The sequence below is a fragment of the Chiloscyllium punctatum genome, chromosome 48 (assembly GCF_047496795.1).
Source record: "Chiloscyllium punctatum isolate Juve2018m chromosome 48, sChiPun1.3, whole genome shotgun sequence".
Classification (NCBI taxonomy): domain Eukaryota; kingdom Metazoa; phylum Chordata; class Chondrichthyes; order Orectolobiformes; family Hemiscylliidae; genus Chiloscyllium; species Chiloscyllium punctatum.
The window spans coordinates 43829865-43849166 of record NC_092786.1 but is presented as its reverse complement, the minus strand read 5'-3'; the positions used below and the strand labels follow the sequence as shown (position 1 = coordinate 43849166).

The window sequence follows — 19302 nt, the reverse complement described above, 5'->3', positions numbered from 1 at the left end:
AAAGCAACGATTCTGCAAAGTCTAGGTTTGAAAGGTTTGAGGGCCAGTTTGATTGTAGCTAATAGATATTGCCTCAGGCAAAACGCTTCCAAGTTTTAAAAAAAACTTGTACAATGAAAGGGGAGTGACCAGTTCTCCCAGCTCAGCTTTTCTCAGTTTGGTTTGGTTTTTGGCAGTCTGGCTATTCACTGAAAGTAGTCAGTCAATTTTGAGGCTGCTAGTCAAATAAATAGCTACATGGAAGAAGGTGTTCTACGCTGAATCTTTCTGCCATCTCTCTCCCTCTCTCTCTCTCTCTCTCTCTCTTTCCCCTGTAAGACCCTACATTTCATTTTACCTTTTTGCCAACGGGTGTTTATGGGGATTGTTCCAAGTATTTGGAACAGCACCACTAAGTTGGGCTAATCTGTTGGGTTTTCGTACAGGTTAAGTTACTATGTATTCTGTTCTCATTCGTTTGTGTTTCATTCAGTAATCTTGCAAATAAATTCTGTTTGAAATTATGCGGTATGACCAGCTGCATCACTTTTGGAATATCCACTTTACACCTGCTTAAAACAACTATATTCTTGAAATGTTTTGAGGGGTCTGGCCTGGTCCATAATAGATTGGGAGCTCTTTGTGAGATTTGTTCTATAGTTCTGATTTTGGATTAGGATTGTTGGACTCTAAAGCAATGACTTTTGTTCTGGATGTTGATTTGGTTGGTTTAAACAGTGCAATAGCAATGAGATAGAAAGGCTCCTTCAGTCACTCAGTTTTCTGGGGGTGGAAGAAATAGCTTTGGGGGTTTCGCAAAAGGTGATTAAGGCCAAGCTGTTGGAATTAGCAGATAAACTGGAGTTAGAGCTGCCTCCTTCCGTGAGGAAAGGAAAGATAATTACCGCAATAGCTCAGCATTTAAATTTGCTGGAAACGCCATCAGAATCTTTGGAGATGGCTAAAATTCAATTGAAAATGAAGCAGCTTGAGTTAGAGGCAAAAGACAAGGAAAAGGTAACAGGTATAAAATTGGTTTGAATTACGATTAAAAGCAGAGCAAAGATAAAAAGGAACGCAAGGCCCTAGCAGAACAAAAAGAAAAAGAGAGAAGAGGAGAGAGAGAAAAAGAAAAAAAAAAGAGAGGGAGTTTGAACTTCAGAAATTGGCATTCAAGACAGGAAAGTCAGCTTAGAAGGATGGAGATGAAGGCTCAAGGTGAGCTTAGTGAGGAAGAGAATGAGGGTGAACAAACTCATGGTAGCCAAAGGTCTGGTGAGCATCTGTTTAAATATATTCACGCATTGTCTAAATTTGATGAGAAGGATGTGGAAGCCTTTTTCATCTCATTTGAAAAGGTGGCTAAACAAATGCGGTAGCCAGTGACCATATAGGTTTTGTTGATCCGAACAAAATTTGTAGGTAGAGCTAGTGACGTATTCGCATTACTATCAAAGATGGCATCTGGGGTATATGAGGTGGTGATGAAAGCCACCGAAAAAGTGCATGAGCTTGTGTCAGAAGCCTACAGACAACATTTCAGGAATCTAAGGAGGGACACTGGTCAAACTACACCGAGTTTGAAAGCATCAAAATAACTTTGATAGGTAGTTAAGGGAATTAAAAGTAGAGCAAACCTATGACACTTTTAGATAATTATTTTGGAGAAGTTCAAAAATTAACTTCCTGAAGTAGTGAGAACTCATGAAAAAGCAGGGAGTTAAAACAGCAAGATAAGCATTTAAAATGGCTGATGATTATGAGTTGATCCACAAATCAAAGTTTGGCTTCCAAAATCAATTTCAATCTATGAGGGATAGGAACTGGGAAAACAGAAATCCTCACGTGGAAAGGGAAAGGGTAAGAGTAGATTTCAGTGAAGATCGTACTCACCACAGGGTAAAAAGAAAACCCTTGAAGAGGAAAGAGAAGTTAAAGCACTCCAGTGTTTCCACTGTCATAAAAGTAGGCCACATTAAAAAAAACAATGTTGGGAGGTTAAGAAAAGCACTGGAATGCCAGATGCAGGAAAACAGGATAATCCAGTGAATTTTGTTGAAGTGGGAATGGAAAGCACAGTGGAGGCGAGAAAGCTGCACCAGAATGGACAACCTGGTCGGAGCTCGGTCATGGAGGAAGCGCCATATCTTCTTAAACCATATACCTGCGAAGGTAAAGTTTATTTGCACAGGCCAGGAGCAGCAAGTAAACAGGTTAGAGATCCTCTCCATCTTTGATGTTGAAAAATGATGAGATAACATGTACCTCTGAAGGACTATTGTCAGAAAAAGTACTGGTAACATGAATTCACGGAGACACAAGAAGCTCTTTGAAAGTGAGGTTAGAGTGTCCAGTGAAGAGTGGAGATAGGAATACTGGACAAACTCAGCGCAGGAATACAATTTGTCCTTGCGAATGGTTCACAGGTAAGTGTTGCCTACTGTGGTTGAAAGGCCAGTGGAAACTTAGGCAACTGAACTACTGCAGGACAGGACATATATCCTGGAATTTTTCTTGACTTTGTAGTAATGAGGTCACCAGTTAAAACAGGAGAAACCAAAGAATACAAATAAGAAGGCTGAAGAGGAATTAGCAGAGACCCTGTATGATCAAATGGTTGACACAAACCAGGAGCAGACCGATGACAAAGCAGACTTCTTTAGCTCACATAAATTAACTGAGTTACAGCAGAAAGATGAAAATTTAAAGTGACTGCATCAAAAGGCATACACTGAAAAAGAATGTAAATGAAACCATGAATGCTATTATCTTAAAAATGATGTCTTAAAGAGGAAATGGAAACCATCACACATTCAGGCAGATGAGAAATGGGCAGACGTTCACCAACTAATATTGTCAGTGGGTTATAGAAAGGAGGTGTTGCAGGTAGCATGAGTTACCACGAGGTCATTTAGGAGAGAGAAAAACTCGAGCTAAAATACAAAAACATTTTTACTGGCCTGGATTGTGCAAGGATATAGTTAAATTTTGCCCAGACATGTCATACTTGTCAGGTAATTGGAAATCCACAGGCACCTTTAATATCCAAAGATGTGCAGGCCAGGTGAATTAGCCATGCTAAATTGCCCATGATGTTAGGTGCATTAGTCAGAGGGAATAGGTCTGGGTGGGTTACTCTTCAGAGGGTCGGTATGGACTTGTTGAGCCAAGGGGCCTGTTTCCACACTGTAGGGAATCTAATCTAATCTAGTCTAATATCTACTCCTGCATTTGATGAACCTTTTACAAAAGTCTTAATTGATTATGCAGGACCCCTACCTAAAACAAAATGTGTGGATCAGTATTTGTTAACAACAATGGATGTGTCCACTAGATTTCCAGAGGCCATTTCATTAGACAATATCACAACTACAAGGATTGTAGTGGAATTACTCAACGTTTTGAGATACGGACTACCCGCAGAGATATAATAAGATCAAGGGTTAAACTGCACATCAAAATTATTCGAGGAAGTTATGGACAGCTTAGGAATAAAACAAGTCAAATTTACTGCGGACCATCCAGAATCACAGGGAGTGCTAGAAAGGTGGCATCAGACATAAAAGACCACGTTGACGGCTTATGGTCAAGAGTATCCAGATAATTGGGATAAGGGAATTCCGCTTGCACTTTTTGCAATCAGAAAGGTCCCGAATGAATCAATTCAAATCCAGTCCACTTGAATTTGTTTTTGGGCATGAAGTGAAAGGACCACTTGATAAGTCAGGCTACAGAGACCACATATTTGGACTGTGTGTCAAATTTTAGGGAACAATTAAATAGAGCAGGGGAGTTGGCTAGACAGCATTTAAAAGTATCTGAGAATATAATGAAATAGGAAGCAGACAAGAAATTAAGAACTCGCAATTTTGCTATCAGAGATAAGGTGCTAGTGTTACTTCCAGTGATAGGCGAACCTTTAAAAGCAGGCTTAGTGGTCCTTATCAAGTCAAAAGGAAATCCAGTGAGATTAACTATTTGATTAGGACTCCAGACAGAAAGAAATCTTTGTGTTTTGTAATTATGCTCAAAAGGTATTTTGACAAGGAAGGAAAGACAAAAGGAGACTGTTATTGGTGACAACACAGAGGGAAGAACTAAGTTCAGAAGATTCTGAATTGGACATTGCTCAAATTAAATTGGACAATGAGAAAGCTGTCAAAAATTGGGATAAATTATTGAGTTACCTTCCAGAGGAAAATCAAAAGGAGTATCGCATGGGGAGATATGTGAAAATAAGCTGGGAAGTACTAACCTAATTATGCATGATGTAGGTATAGGAGATGCTGTTCTGATCAAGCAACATCTTTATAGGTATAACCCTTTGACATTGGCACAGGTTCAAAAGGAGATTGAATGCATGCTCACATTTAACAAGTGAGCATGTTAAATGCATGCTCAGTTTAACCATAATTAAAGTGAGTTACAATGACTGGAGCTCAGTCATAGTAATGGTAGCAAAACCAGATGGTACCTGACAGTTATGTAAAAGACCATAAGACATTGGAGTGGAAGTAAGGCCGATCGGCCCATCGAGTCCACTCCGCCATTCAATCATGGCTGATTGGCATTTCAATGCCACTTACCCGGACTCTCTCCATAGCCCTTAATTCCTTGTGAAATTAAGAATTTATCTCGGTCTTGAAGACATTTAACGTCCTGTCCCCACTGCTCTCCCTGGCAATGAATTTCACAGGCCCACCACTCTCTGGCTGAAGAAACATCTCTTCATTTCCATTTTAAATTGACCCCTCTAATTCTAAGACTGTGCCCACGGTCCTAGTTTCCCTGCCTGATGGAACAACTTCCCTGCGTCCACCCTTTCTAAGCCATGCATTATCTTGTGAGTTTCTATTAGATCTCCCCTCGACCTTCTAAACTTTATTGAATACAATCCCAGGATCCTCAGCCATTCATCATATGTTAAGCGTACCATTCCAGGAATCAACTATATGAATCTGTGCTGGACACATAACAGTGCCAGTATGTCCTTCCTGAGGTGTGGGGCTCAAAGCTGGACACAGTATTCTAAATGGGGTCGAACCACAGCTTTATAAAGTCTCAGAAGCAGATCACTGCTTTTACATTCAAACTCTCGAGATAAATGACAACATTATATTTGCATTCATAACCACAGACTCAATGCAAACCTTCAAAAGTATGGGGATGGGGGTGTAGGGTGAGAGGCTAGGGACTAAATCAAAATGGAGTTGGACAGGGATTGAATCTGCTTTATTCATTTCTTTTCTAATCAATCTGTTCAGAGATGTTATTACACACTTCCAGTGCAATGGGACTTGAACCCAGGCCGCTGGCTCAGCAATAGGGATGCTCCTACTTTCTCATTAGGCTGATGGTGAGTTTAACATGAGGGTCATCAGCAGAGGGCAAGACTGAGAAAGTGAGGTTTTCACCAAGGTCTCAGCTGATCCAGGGATTTGCTAAATAGGTTTCGATTTGCTGACTTTCACTTATTAAACTGCGATTTTCCAAATTATAGCTAATTTTAATAATCTTTTAATAGGTTTCCTCAGCGCTGACATTAGGCTGGCTGTTTTTAGATGTCAGATTATGTCTTTCCATGCTGCACATCTCTAGGACTCTGGACTCTCGCAAAGTCAATGCCGTTACAAATACCGATACAGATCTGATTCCGCCTTTGGAAGGCTGTATTGAAAAGGTGGGACAAGCAACTTGTATTTTTAAGTTAGACTTGCTCAGAGGGTTCTGGCAGGTACCTTAGTCTGAAAGAGCAAAGACAATTGTTTAAAGTCCTGCCATTTGGTATGAAAAATGCACCAGCCACAATTCAGAGATGAACCAATAAGGTAATTTCCAGATTACCTAATTGTGTCATACACATAGATGAACTGCTGATTTTTAGTCACATGAAAGGGACAAGAGAAATAGGTGGTGACATCTTGAAAAATGTCGATATTACAGAGGAGGAAGTGCTGGATGTTTTGAAATGCATAAAAGTGGATAAATTCCCAGGACCTGATCAGGTGTATCCTAGAACTCTGAGAAGTTAGGGAAGTGATTGCTGGGCCTTATTTGTATCATCGATAGTCACAGGTGAGCTGCCGGAAGACTGGAGGTTGGCTCGGGTGGTGCCACTATTTAAGAAAAGTGGTTAAGGACAAGCCAGGGAACTATAGACCAGTGAGCATGACTCTGGTGGTGGGCAAGTTGTTGAAGGGAATCCTGAGGGACAGGATGTACATATACATGTAAACCATGTCTCACAAACTTGATTGAGTTTTTTGAAGAAGTAACAAAGAGGATTGATGAGGGCAGAGCAGTAGATGTAATCTATATGGACTTCAGTAAGGCATTCAACAAGGTTTCCCATGGGTGACTGGTGAGCAAGGTTGATCTCATGGAATAAAAGCAAATTACTCGGATGCTGGAATCTGAACCAAAAGAGAAAATACTGGAAAATCTCAGGAGGTCTGGCAGCACCTGTATGGAGAGAAAGGAGCTGAAGTTTCGAGTCCAAATGACCCTTTGTCAAAGCTAAACAAAAGGGAGAAATAGGGAGGTATTTATACTAGGCTGAGAGAAGGTGAGTCATGGCTCCAGAAGCAAAGGTAGCAATAAAGAGGTGATAATGACAGTGCATAGAGAGATTATAGGGAGAGTAGGAACGTTGACTGACCAAGGCTGAAGCCAGTGCTATGTGACAAAATATGTGGGGGATGGTTGGGGGGGGGGGGGGGGGGAGAAAGAAGAGAGAGAATGGATCTCATGGAATACAGGCAGAGCTCGCCATTTGGATACAGAACTGGTTCAAAGGTAGAGGACAGAGTGTAGTGATGGAGTACACTCAGACTGGAGTATGGAGTACAGGGGTTGGGAGGTCATGTTGTGGCTGTACAGGACATTGGTTAGACCACTGTTAGAATATTGTGTGCATTTCTGGTCACCTTCCTTTTGGAAATATTTTGAAACTTGAAAGGGTTCAGAAAAGATTTATAAGGACTTGCAAGGGTTGGAGGATTTGAGCTATAGGGAGAGGTTGAATAGGAAGACTTATCGGGTACTTCTCTAGAAAACTTAACATTCATCAGCAGAAATATTTAACAGTTGAGAAGGAAACTTTGAACTTTGTGTTGGTATTACAACATTTCAATGTTTATATTACCAGCAATGTTTCTGAGACAATCAATCAATCATACACATTGAAGTTTTAGGAGAAATTTAAAGACAAAAATTCCAGACTGTTTATATGGAGCTTATTGCAACAGCCATTCAAAATTGAAAGTTGAGCATGTGGAGGATGAGAAAACGTGATTGCTGATGCATTGTCGAGACTTGCATGAGAAACAAACGCATTTGGTGGCAGGAGTAAAACAATGTAGTAGTGCATGTTTGCATGATTATTGTCAATGCAATGTATGTGTTGTAGTGTACTAAGGTTAGGGTTTTTTTTAAAATGAAGCCATCTTTGGATATTGATGTTTTTTTTAAGGGGGGGTGGGGTGGGTTGGAAGGAGTTGTGACGATGCTGCTCCTTTAACAAGGTTATATTGTCCTTGGCAATTTTGTGTCCACAGAGGTCATAAAAGCAGCAATTCTGAAATATCTAGGTTTGAAGGGTTTTAGGACCAGTTTGATAATAGCTAATAGATATTGCCTCAGGCAAAAGGCTTTAAAGTTTTAAAAAACACTTGTATAATGAAAGGGGAGTAGCTAGTTCTCCCAGCTCAGCTGTTCTGGCTGGCTTGGTTTTTAGCAGTCTGGCTGTTCACTGAAAAGCAGTCAGTTTTGAGGCTATTGGTCTAACAAACAACCACATGGAAGGTGTTTTATGCTGAATCTCTCACGCTCTCTCCTGTAAGACAGTGTTTGACTTTACCTTTTTTCCCCAACGGGTGTTTATGGGGACTGTTGCAAGTATTTGGAATAGCACCATTAAATTGGGATAATCTGTTGGGTTTTCAAACAGATTAAATCATTCCATATGCTGTTCTCTTTTGTTTGTGTTTCATTCAGTAATCTTGCAAATAAATTGTTTAAAACTAAATGGTTTGACCAGCTGCATCACTCCTGGAACATCTGCTATTCACCTGCTTAAAACAAGTAGCAAAGTTGGGTTTGGGCTACTTTCTTCAAATGTTTTGAGGGGGTTTGGCCTGGTCCACAACACACCCCTATCGCATATTCAAGGTCCTTCAAATTGTTTGCAGTTAATAGTAGGTCAATAGGTCATAATAGAAAAAGGGTAGCACTGGAAAAGCACAGCAGGTCAGGGAACATCCAAGAAGCAGAAGAGTCAAAGTTTTGGGCAGAAGCCCTTCATCATAACTCATAGTAGCCAATTTGAATGTCACAATACTAAAATGTAACTTAATTAGTTTCTACTTGAACTGGGGTCTCCCCACAATTAGCATTAATGGTCCAAATCAAGTGATCTAAAACATCTTATCAGCTTCAATTTTCCAACACTTCAGAATTTTAAAATTCTATTACACTTCCTTAGGTATGATTTATTTTATAAAATGTTTTTCAAAATATTTGCTCTTCCTCCAAAGCATAGGCATGGTTATTGGCAATCTCAAGCCAAACTGTTGCTCACTTCTGCAATAATCAATTTTGGCATTAAAACTAATTAACTAATACTTAAATATTGCTCAAAAGTGATCACATTCGTAAAAGGGAAAGTGCAGTAAATGCAGGCTATATTCTGTGGAATGTAAACCAAACATGCACTCCAAAATAAAGGTCATTCTGCAGACATAAACCAGACATCAAATCTGTCATTCCAATCAGATCAAATATTTGAAGATCAAGAGTAATCATTTTCCTGGCCTATGGCTTACTAGGGTGAGACTAACTATGTTAATTTCTTTTATCTCCCCGAATCCCTCATTGACAGTTCAACAGTTCACACTTCACCACTGGCTAATATCGAGTTTAGTGTTTTTTTGTAGGTATTTTCCCTGCAATTGTTGTAGATTTTAAAAAATGGCAGGTATCACCTATCCATGGAAAGTATTAATGCATACAAATATCAACTGAAAGCATATTTCTGTCCTTCTAATAGGTCAAGAAAAAGAATGAATGAAAGCCTTCTTAGTGATATTTGTTACAGGAAGAAAGAGATTGAAAACTAGAGAGGTGAGGTTTAACAGCAAAGCATATTGAAAACTAATATTCTTTATTTCTTTAGTTATTAGTAACATCAAGGACCTGGAATTTGCAGATTAAGCAGGGCTCATCAAAATATTAAATTGCTATTTAAAAATTTCCAGTGAGACACATTATTATCCCTTTTATCACACTCAATCTAATTAATCTTATAAGCTTAACCAAATATCTAGATTTTAAATCCATTTTGAAGATTTCACTCAAGTGAAATAAAATTACATCAATTAGTCTAAGTTCTTATATTGTGAATGTATTGGCCCTAAGCTCCAATATTTGAAAGTTATAAAAGGATTATTCACAAAAAAGCTTAAATTTTCCCTCCAGCAGTTGGCAAGAACTGGTAACAACATCAACTTAATTGCAAAATAAAGACAAGTAGGAATGTAGGAGTGTACAGTGAAAGGAATTCTCACTTCCATCTTTCACCATAACCACTTTCCAACTAGTAATTTGCCTTCAAGGAATTTCTACCATAACCATCAGCTGAGATTGGGAGTCAAAATTCTATCATCTTAAAACCAAATCAAATCAAGGCCAAAGAGGTAAGCGCTCAAAAGCCATGAAGAAAAATAGTTTTTGCCAACACTACAAAAATACAATTACCATGATAACATTCTTTCAAATCACATTAGGTTCCATTACATTAAGCCACAAAAATCCTGATTTGCCCCATATTCCAATATTAATTTGTTTCCAGCTTGTAATTTAAGAGTCATTTCAAAATCACTAGCATATTATGTTGATGACACAAGACAAATTTCATGCCAAATCCCATCTTCTTTCTAACTACAAACATATGGGTCAGCTGAATAATTTTCCCATTCTATTCTGGAGAAGGTTAACAGTAAATGAGGCAGCAGAATTAGATCTAGATTATTGGTAATAGTAACAATTCAGATAAAGTACCACACTCTTAACAACCCACATGTAAAAAGTCTGAAAAGAATGGCAAGGATGGGGGGGGGGGGGGAAGGAGAGAAGAGATAGGAAAATAAAAGACAAAATATATCACACTGGCAACTTACTGCACTACGAGAAACTTAACAACTGGAATTGAATCACTGAGCAACTCTAATAGCAGGAGAACACAATTCCATTCATTAATAAATTTACATAAAACTTTAGATAATGAATAGTATTTACCAAATCCACTCAACTGCAACCTCAGACTTTCAACTCCTATAAACCAAGGGGAGGCAATGGCCTAGTGGTATTAATGCTACAGTATTAATCCAGAAACTCAATTCAGGTTCTGGGAATCTGGGTTCAAATCCTGCCAGGGCAGATAGTATTTGATTTCAAAAAATCTGGACTTAAGAATCTTCTAATGACCATTGTTGGGAAAAACCCCATCTGGTTCACTGGTGTCCTTCAGGGAAAGAAATCTGCCATCCTCACCTGGTATGCCCAATTGTGACTCCAGATCCACAGCAATGTGGTGCCTCTCAACTGCCTTCTGAAATGGCCAAACAAGTTCAAAGTAACGGGCATCAAATGCTAGCCAGCAACGCTCAAACAAAACCAGTGTCACAGACATGGCAATTTTTGCCTCACATTTTAAATAAAAATGATTTAAAGAAAAACATTAATGAAGGGTCTTTTTTTATTTAAACTGTGTTACTAATAACCCCGATGATTGCCAAAAGCAATCAATAATTGGAACTTGGATCACATTCAAACAAATGAAAGATGATGGCATCAGCTATGAAAGAAGTGATCAGAAACAAAGTTTTCTACTGAGCAAGTCTCACCTGAGGCAGTGGCAGCTGCTGCTCCTGTGGGTGGCATTAGGATGAGCAGCAGAGAGCACAGGTTAGCAAAATACAGAAACCCAGCAAAACAACAAAAACAGACAACAGCAATTCCAGAGACATGCAAAGTATCCAAATTAAAGGCTACTTTTCATCAGAAGCCATAAATTTAAATGCAACACCAGGTTGGCATTTAACGGTTCATGCTTCACCATCATAAACCATGAAAAAAACATTACAATGTAAATCTAACCAAGGCAAGCAGCATCATATTAAAGAAGTGCTCCATGCATGACATGCTCTCCTTTATTTAGTACATACAACACAATTTCTGTAATTCAGGGAGGGTATTTTTCCTGTCGATGAAAATCTATTTATGCAATCTAGTTACTTTATCCCACAGAGGAAGAAAACATGAGAAATGCTGTACTGATACTCAAAGGAAAAGCATGCTCTTTCCCATTAGCTAACTACTGTAGGTTAAAAAGAACAGATTGCTGGATAACAGAGTTTGCATTCCAGTGGCAGAGTGAATTAAGATAGAGATCAGCCAAGATCTAACTGAATAGAACAAGCTTGAGGGGCTGAATGGCTTACTCTAATCCAAAATTATTAAATGGGAAAGTTTTACTCACACTGGTAAAGTCAGTTTGCTAAACACCACAAATAACCACCCTTCCCCGCCCCCCCCCCCCCCCATGGTGACTTAACTCAAAAATGAGGTATTTGATCATCATCACACATAACACACCTATAAATCTAATGCTTTACAAGAAATATTCCATATCATTTTGATTGAGAAATGAAAGAACATTGGGAAAACCGAAATTTTTTTATCCATGATAAACAGCAACCAGAGGTCAAAGCTATGGAATTAAAATAGCAAGGTGACATCCAAAACATGGCTAGAGGAGCCAAAACAGGAAAGCACAAGTACAAATTTGGAAATACCAAAAATAAATCTTCAAGAGTAATCCTGAACAACATTTAGGATAAACCATAAATATGACAATGCAGGTAAGAAATCAAGCTGGATACTAAAAACGGGGAGATGATGGTCTTTCCTTCAACAGATGGGGTTTCTCATCCATATTTGTACACCGAATCTTAAGAACAGTTGGGGTGGCACGATGGCTCAGTGGTTAGCACTGCAGTCTCACAACACCAAGGATCCAGGTTCGATTCCGGCTTCGGGTGACTGTCTGTGTGGAGTTTGCACATTTTCCCAGTGACTGCATGGGTTTCCTCCCATAATTCAAAGATGTGCAGGTTAGGTGAATTGGCCATGCTAAATTGCCCACATTATTCAGGGATATGTTGGTTAGAAACATTAGTCAGGGGTAAATGTAGAGTAATAGGATAGGAGAATGGGGTCTGGGTGGGTTACTCTTTGAAGGGTGGGTGTGGACTTATTGGGTCAAATGGCCTGTTTCCAAACTGTAGAGATTCTATTAGCTACCAACAAGTGAATGACCAGCACCACCATATCATGTGAAAGAACAAAATAATAAGGAATCACCTGAACAAATGTCAGGCTCATTTTAGAAAAGTATCTGTTTTCGAACACTCCAAGCTACTTAACAATTAATCAATAATTTTGGAAGGTAGTCACTGTTACATAGTTAACTACTGCAGCTAAATTGCTCACAGCAGAATGATGGCATGAGTTGAGATTTTAAGAGCCAGCTAGGACATCAGGAAAAAAAACCCACTGTTCTTGTAATCTTTTACATTTGAACAGAGATTTAAATGCTTGGTTTAACACCTCCAAAAGAAAACAGGATCAATCCAATCTAGTCAATTACCACCTCAATAATCCAGACTTGTGAAGATATAAAAGGTGATGTCAACAGTGCTATTAAAACTGCTCACTAATGCCGATTTCAGGTTCTAGCAGAGCCACTCAGCTCTGGACCTCATTACTGCCTTAGCTCAAACATGAATAAAGGAGCTGAATTCCATTGGTGAGGTGAGAGACTCTACCCCTTGGTATCAAGGCCTCATTTCATCAGATATGGGATGAAAGAACTCTAGCAAAACAGGAATCAATGGAAATTAGGGCAAACTTTCCACTGATTGGTGTTACACAGTGCACAAAAGGAGGATGGTTATTGCTGTTGGAGGTCAGTCATTTCAGTTCCAGGAGTTCCTCAGGGTAGAAAGCTTTCCTAATCAACCTGTTCAGAGATGTTATAACACACTCTGGAGCAGATGGGACTTCCTAGCTCAGAGGAAGAGATGTACCACTGTGCAAAAAAAGCTCTAGTTCCTCTGCCCAACCATCTTCAGTTGCTTCACCAATAACCTTCCCTCCATCATAAGGTCAGAAGTTCACTGACTAACGCACAATGTTCAGCACTCCTCTCCACTTCTCAGCTATTGAAGCAGTACTTGAAAAAACCGTGGAAAGACCCAGCAGGGTCAGAATGGATTTATGAAAAGGAAATCATGCTTGACAAATCTACTGGAATTCTTCAAGGATTCAACTATTTGAGTTGATAACACTGAGTCAATGCATATGGTTTATTTGAACCTTAAGACTTTAGACAACAGTTTCACAAAAAGGAGTAATGTGTAAAATTGAAGTGCATGGGGTAGTGTATGGAGATGGTCAGAAAACCGATTGGCAGACAGAAACCAAAAAGTAGAAATAAACAGGTATTTTTCTGAAGGCAGGTGTTTGTTGACACAAACTGTGGGCAATTACGAATGTGCATGCGCACAGTTCAAAACACAACACATTTTCACCAAGTCTGTGTGTGATGTCATCGCAAGTGCCAGGAAGCCTTCTTCCCAATCCAGCCCCACTGCCCCATCTCTTTTCCATTCACCTCTGTAGCTCAACCCCAACCTGTCCTCTTCTCCCTTCCAGTTCTCTGATGATCTTCTCCAATTGCTGAAGGTTAAGCATACAAGGAGTGATGGTAGCAAATGGTAAGTTGGTCTTCACTGTGAGAGGATTCAAGTACAGGCGCAGAGATGGCTTGCAGGAATTATTCAGCACCATAGAGAGAGGTCACACCTAAAAGTGTGCACAGGTTTGGTCAGAGGAAGGATATTGTTGCTACAGAAGGAGTGCAGCAAAGATTTACTAGACTGCTTACTGCTACGATGGAACCGGAATATGGATAGAGATTGAATCTGTAAGGATTTTATTCACTGGAGTTCAGAAAAGTGAAGAGAAATCACACTCAAACCTATGAAATTCTAACAGGAATTAGACAGAATACATGCAAGAAGGCTGTTCCCAATACTGGGGAGTCCAGAACCTGGGGTCTTCATCGAAGGATGTAGAATAAATCATTTAGGTCAGAGATGAGGAGAAATTTCTTCACCCAAAAAGGTGATGAGCCGGTGGAATTTAGTACCACAGCAAATCAGTCAAATTAGCATTCTGAGTATTACCAGTGAACAAAAACTGAATGATTAGCTATTATGTACTGTGACTACAAGAGCACAGAGGCTAGGAACCCTTTAGTGACTAACTCATCACCTCAGCAACATTTCCTGTAAGCTGCGCAGCTGGGAAATTTTGCACATGCCAATTAACATGCCAATGCACAGCTTCCACTCAAGCCTCGGAAGACTGCACAGCAGAAAAGAAAGAGCATTGCACCTGACTCTCCAAAACCTGAACACCATCTACAAAGCAGAAGTCTGGAGTGTGATGGAATATTCTCCACTTGCCTGGATGGTTGCAGCTCCAACAATAGTCAAGAACCTTAATACCTTCCAGGAAAAAGCAGCCCACTTAATTGGCACTACATCTACAAACATTCACTCACTGCAAAATCAACACACAGTAGCAACAGCAGTGTATGCCACTTACAAGATACACTGCAAAAATTCACTAAGGCTCCTTAGAATGCATATTCAAAACCCCTGAACATAACCATCTAGAAGGACAAGGGCAGCAAACACAGTAACATTACCACCTGCAAGTTTCTCTCCAAGATACATTCAATCCTGATCAAGAAACAGATCACCATTCCTTCAGTGTCACCAGGTCAAACTTTTTATGGTATAAATTACTTATGGTATTGTAGGTCCATTGACTAACGAACTATTGCAGTTCAAGGCGGCGGCTCACCACCACCTTCTCAAGGGCAACCAAGGATGGACAATACATGCTGGCCCTGTCAGCAATGCCCAAATCGCATGAAATCAAAAAAAAACTGACACAAAAAGTAGAGAGTGCTGCAAATGCATATTAATTAAGTTAACAGAAATAAAAATTTAAATATGTGGATTAACTTCGTAACCACCCATTTTGACTACCAATAAAAGTGCAAAACAGGGCAGGGTAAACAAGCAGGAATCATGCAGCTTTAAAATGTTAGCTACAGATACTTGATTCACTTGCCAGCATTCCTGAAGTTAGAGACTTCATAACTCATTTCTTTTTCAGCTGTACATATATGGCAAAGAGAGCTATTTTGCATTGTGGGATGAAACCAAGTAAGGACATGCCACCTTATCTAGGATAGACACAATTTCCAAAACAAAATAAACCTAAAGCACTGCAGATTCTGGAAATCAGAAACAAAAACAGAAATTGCCAGAAAAACTAAGGTCTGGCAACATCTGAAGAGACACAGCAAAGTTAGCATAGCACAATGAAGGGAAAACCGAGGAAACCACAGGTAATAACCGATGTAAAAGTGTTTCCTTATCCTTTCAATCTGCAGTCATATAAGATAGGCCACTCGATCCTGCTCCAGGACTTATTGCTTATCACTCTCACTCGTTCCTTTGGGATAATCCAATTATAAACCAGCAAATTATGAGTAAGAGCTACTCTTACCACAACTTCTCATGTCTGAGAAGGATTCATACCTAAACCCCTCCTATTGCTCAATAATATATTACCTGAGGCAATACCATTCAAAAAAAGAAACTATCAGTTTCCATTGTTCTATAGACAGCACTCAGCTCTATACTGGCACTATCTCTAGGTTGTCAGATTTGTTCCTCAATCAGATTAGATAATCAAGAATTTCCTCCAACCAAGTGATAAGAGCCCAAGCCATTACCTTCAGGTTTGACCAAAAACTGTTTAGATTACTTAGTGTGGAAACAGGCCCTTCGGCCCAACAAGTCCACACCGACCCGCTGAAGTGCAACCTACCCACACCCATTCCCCTACATTTACACTAACACTACGGGCAATTCAGCATGTCCAATTCACCTAACCTGCACATTTTTGGACTGTGGGAGGAAACCCACGCAGACACGGGGAGAATGTGCAAACTCCACACAGTCAGTCGCCTGAGGTGGGAATTGAACCCAGGTCTCTGGCGCTGTGAGGCAGCAGTGCTAACCACTGTGCTGCCCGTAAGCGAGATTCCATTCTGGATGCCAATTGCCAGATGCCAAACCAAATTGTTTGCAATGTTGGTGCATATTTGAATCCGATGAAGTTCTGACCATATTACTCTAGCCATAACATAGTAATGTGGAGGTGCTGGTGTTGGACTGGGATAGACAAAGTAAAATTTCACACAACATCGTGTTAGAGTCTAACAGGTTTATATGAAATGACAGTCATTATAGGACCGCCTATTTCAACCCAACATCACTTGACTTAGGTCTTGCCTCTACTATTTGAGAAGAGAGGTTTTAGCATTGTGGAACGAAACAAAATTCAGTCCAATTCAAAGTTTGGGCCTTGGAAGATGACAGCACATTCACTTGAGATTAGATTAGATTACTTACAGTGTGGAAACAGACCCTTCGGCCCAACAAGTCCAGACCAACCCGCTGAAGGGCAACCCACCCAGAGCCATTCCCCTACGTTTACCCCTTCACCTAACACTACGGGCAATTTAGCATGGCCAATTCACCTAACCTACACATTTTTTGGATTGTGGGAGGAATCCAGAGCACCCGGAGGAAACCCACGCAGACACGGGGAGAAGGTGCAAACTCCACACAGAGTCGCCTGAGGTGGGAATTGAACCCGGGTCTCTGGCGCTGTGAGGCAGCAGTGCTAACCACTGTGCCACATTTATTCACAGGATGTGGGCACCTCTGCCTGGGCCAGCATTTATTATCCACCTTTAAATGCCCAGAGAGATAAGAGTCAACCACACGTGCACCAGATCAGGTAGAGATGGAATTTTCCTTCCCTAAAAGGCATTAGTGGACAAGATGGGTTTTTCTGACAAATGACAATGGATTCATGATCATTGTTAGTCTCTGAATTCCAGATTTTCACTGAATTTGTATTTCATCATAGAATGTGAATCTGGGTCCCCAGAACATTATCTGGGTCTCTGGATTGACACTAAGCTATTGCCTCCCCACATGGAGATTGAGCAACAGTTTACAACACTAGCAGGGTCAAGAACTAGTTTTATGAGAAAGAGGTGGTAACATGCAGAATTTGAGAAGAGGGTACATTACTTGAGAGAGATCAATTAACAATATTGGCTAGCATGGTAGCTAAGATGCAAGTCAAGTGGTCTGCAATTTAGTGAGAATAAACAAGCTGAGCTTGAAGAGAATATGACCGAAGATAGGAGAAAACCATGGAAATTATAGAGTTAATGGCTAGGGCAACGGTATCCTTTAGACAAAGTTTAACCTGGTAGCTAGTAGAACAGAGGAAAGCAGCTAACCCTCATTTCAATTTCAGTGACAAACACCCACAACACTTGGAGTTGAGAATGAAAGAGAGTGGAGAGGAATCCTCTAGAAACCTATAAAAGGGCCTCATGTTTTTAAATACACAATTAATGAATATATTTCAAAAATACAACTAAAGTATTTTCTTAACAGTGAGTGACTAGGAGCTGTGGAGGAGCGAAGAGATTTGTGCATCCTTGTACTCAATCTCAGATTTACTCGCAATGAAAAGGGTTCAGAGTATGCTCGTTTTTATCTCAAGAAGGTAGGAATTCAAAAGTGACTAAGTGATGCTTCAGTTGAGCAGGTCTCATCTGCAGTATTGCATTCAGTTTTGGACATCTCTCAGGAAATCTCAATACAATGTATTAATCTTGGAAAGTGTACGGTGCAAATTCACTTGATTCAAACAAGAGTTAAAGGATTAAATTGTTACAACAGATTAGGAACTAAACGTTGTGGAGGGAATCTCAAATTCAGAACAAATTTTATATTCGTCCCTTTGGCCATGGTATTAGATCATTTTTCCACACACATGGAAGCCTGCATTGTGAATGTACTAAACATGATAGCCCATTGAGGCTAGATAACTAATCTTTTCCTGAGCACAGTTTGCAAATCTGGTTGAAGTACTTCTCTTCTATTTAATGGCACTGGTTATAGATTATCTTCGCAAAAAAAATTAGACAGAACCCACTTTGACCTTAATAGAGACAAATAATTTCAATTCACTGAAGAATGAGAGGGGTGTTCAGACCCTTAATTATATGTGACCTCAATATTCATGCAAAATGGACACTTCATCAGCTTGATATTTATATGATTGATAAAGGATTTAAACCATTTGCCAGCTGCAATTTCAAAAGGCAAGATTTACATCAGGATTGCTGTATTTCAGCACTTAACTCTGATGCTTTATAAAAGAATATTTATCAGTTAAAGGATAATAATATGGAATCCTGTCTGAAGATTCCAGTGCACAACAGTGAATGTATAGCCATGTCAAATTTGTTTTTTTCATTTTCACAAGTTTGTTCCAATCTCTTCAGATTTCAGAATGGACAAACAGGCCTTACATAATGTAATTAGTTATAAGAATAGGTTGGACCAACTTGGAATTTTGTTTTTGCTAGAGTTGAGGCTGAGGGTTGGCCTGATAAAAAGTTTATAAAATTATGAAATGCTTTTTTAGGAGGACTATTCCCAGTATGGAAATATCAAATACTAAGCAACATAGATTTAAAGTGAGAGGAGAAATGTTTAAAGGAAATGTGTAAGGCAAGTGATTTTTCTTTTATACAGAGTGTGGTAGGTGCCTGGAATGCTTGGCTGGTGAAGTGGTAGAAGCAAAAACAACAGAAAAGTTTGAGAGACATTTAGATAGGCAGATGGACAGGCAGGGAAGAGCAGGATATGGACCATCTACAGGCAGATGGGCTTAGTTAGAATGGTACCATGGTCAGCACAGACATGGTGGCTGATGGGCCTGTTTGCATGTGCTATACTGTTCTATATAATGGTCCAGAAAAGATACTAAGAGTATGCTCAATTGCTTACAAAAGACGCATTTTTAATTCAATGCAAATCTTTGAAGGAAACAGCCTGGTTTTTGTAGCAGATGCCATGTATCAAAAGAGAACTGACTTGCTCTTGTATGGTGCAGGATATTGCTTTGGTAGCTCTACTCATATGGAAGTCTTCAGGGTACCCATAAACTTGAGAGCAAGTCAGTTAAGTGCCATGATTTAGCATTTTTAAATTTCATTCCAATTTTATCATGTTGGATTCCACAGTT

At 39.7% G+C, this 19302-nt stretch overlaps 1 protein-coding gene across 5 annotated transcripts in view; it reads right to left on the bottom strand.

Moving 5' to 3' along the window:
* Window positions 1–19302, bottom strand: part of tmod2 (tropomodulin 2) — an 84839-nt gene that overhangs the window by 22978 nt on the left and 42559 nt on the right. For 3 of the 5 annotated variants that reach the window (XM_072565083.1, XM_072565082.1, XM_072565085.1), the window contains one exon: window positions 10881–10904. The exons of the other annotated variants lie outside the window; for them this stretch is intronic. In XM_072565083.1, coding sequence (XP_072421184.1) covers window positions 10881–10904 — 24 coding nt within the window. The remainder of the gene's footprint in view (window positions 1–10880; window positions 10905–19302) is intronic. 5 annotated transcript variants of the gene reach the window in all.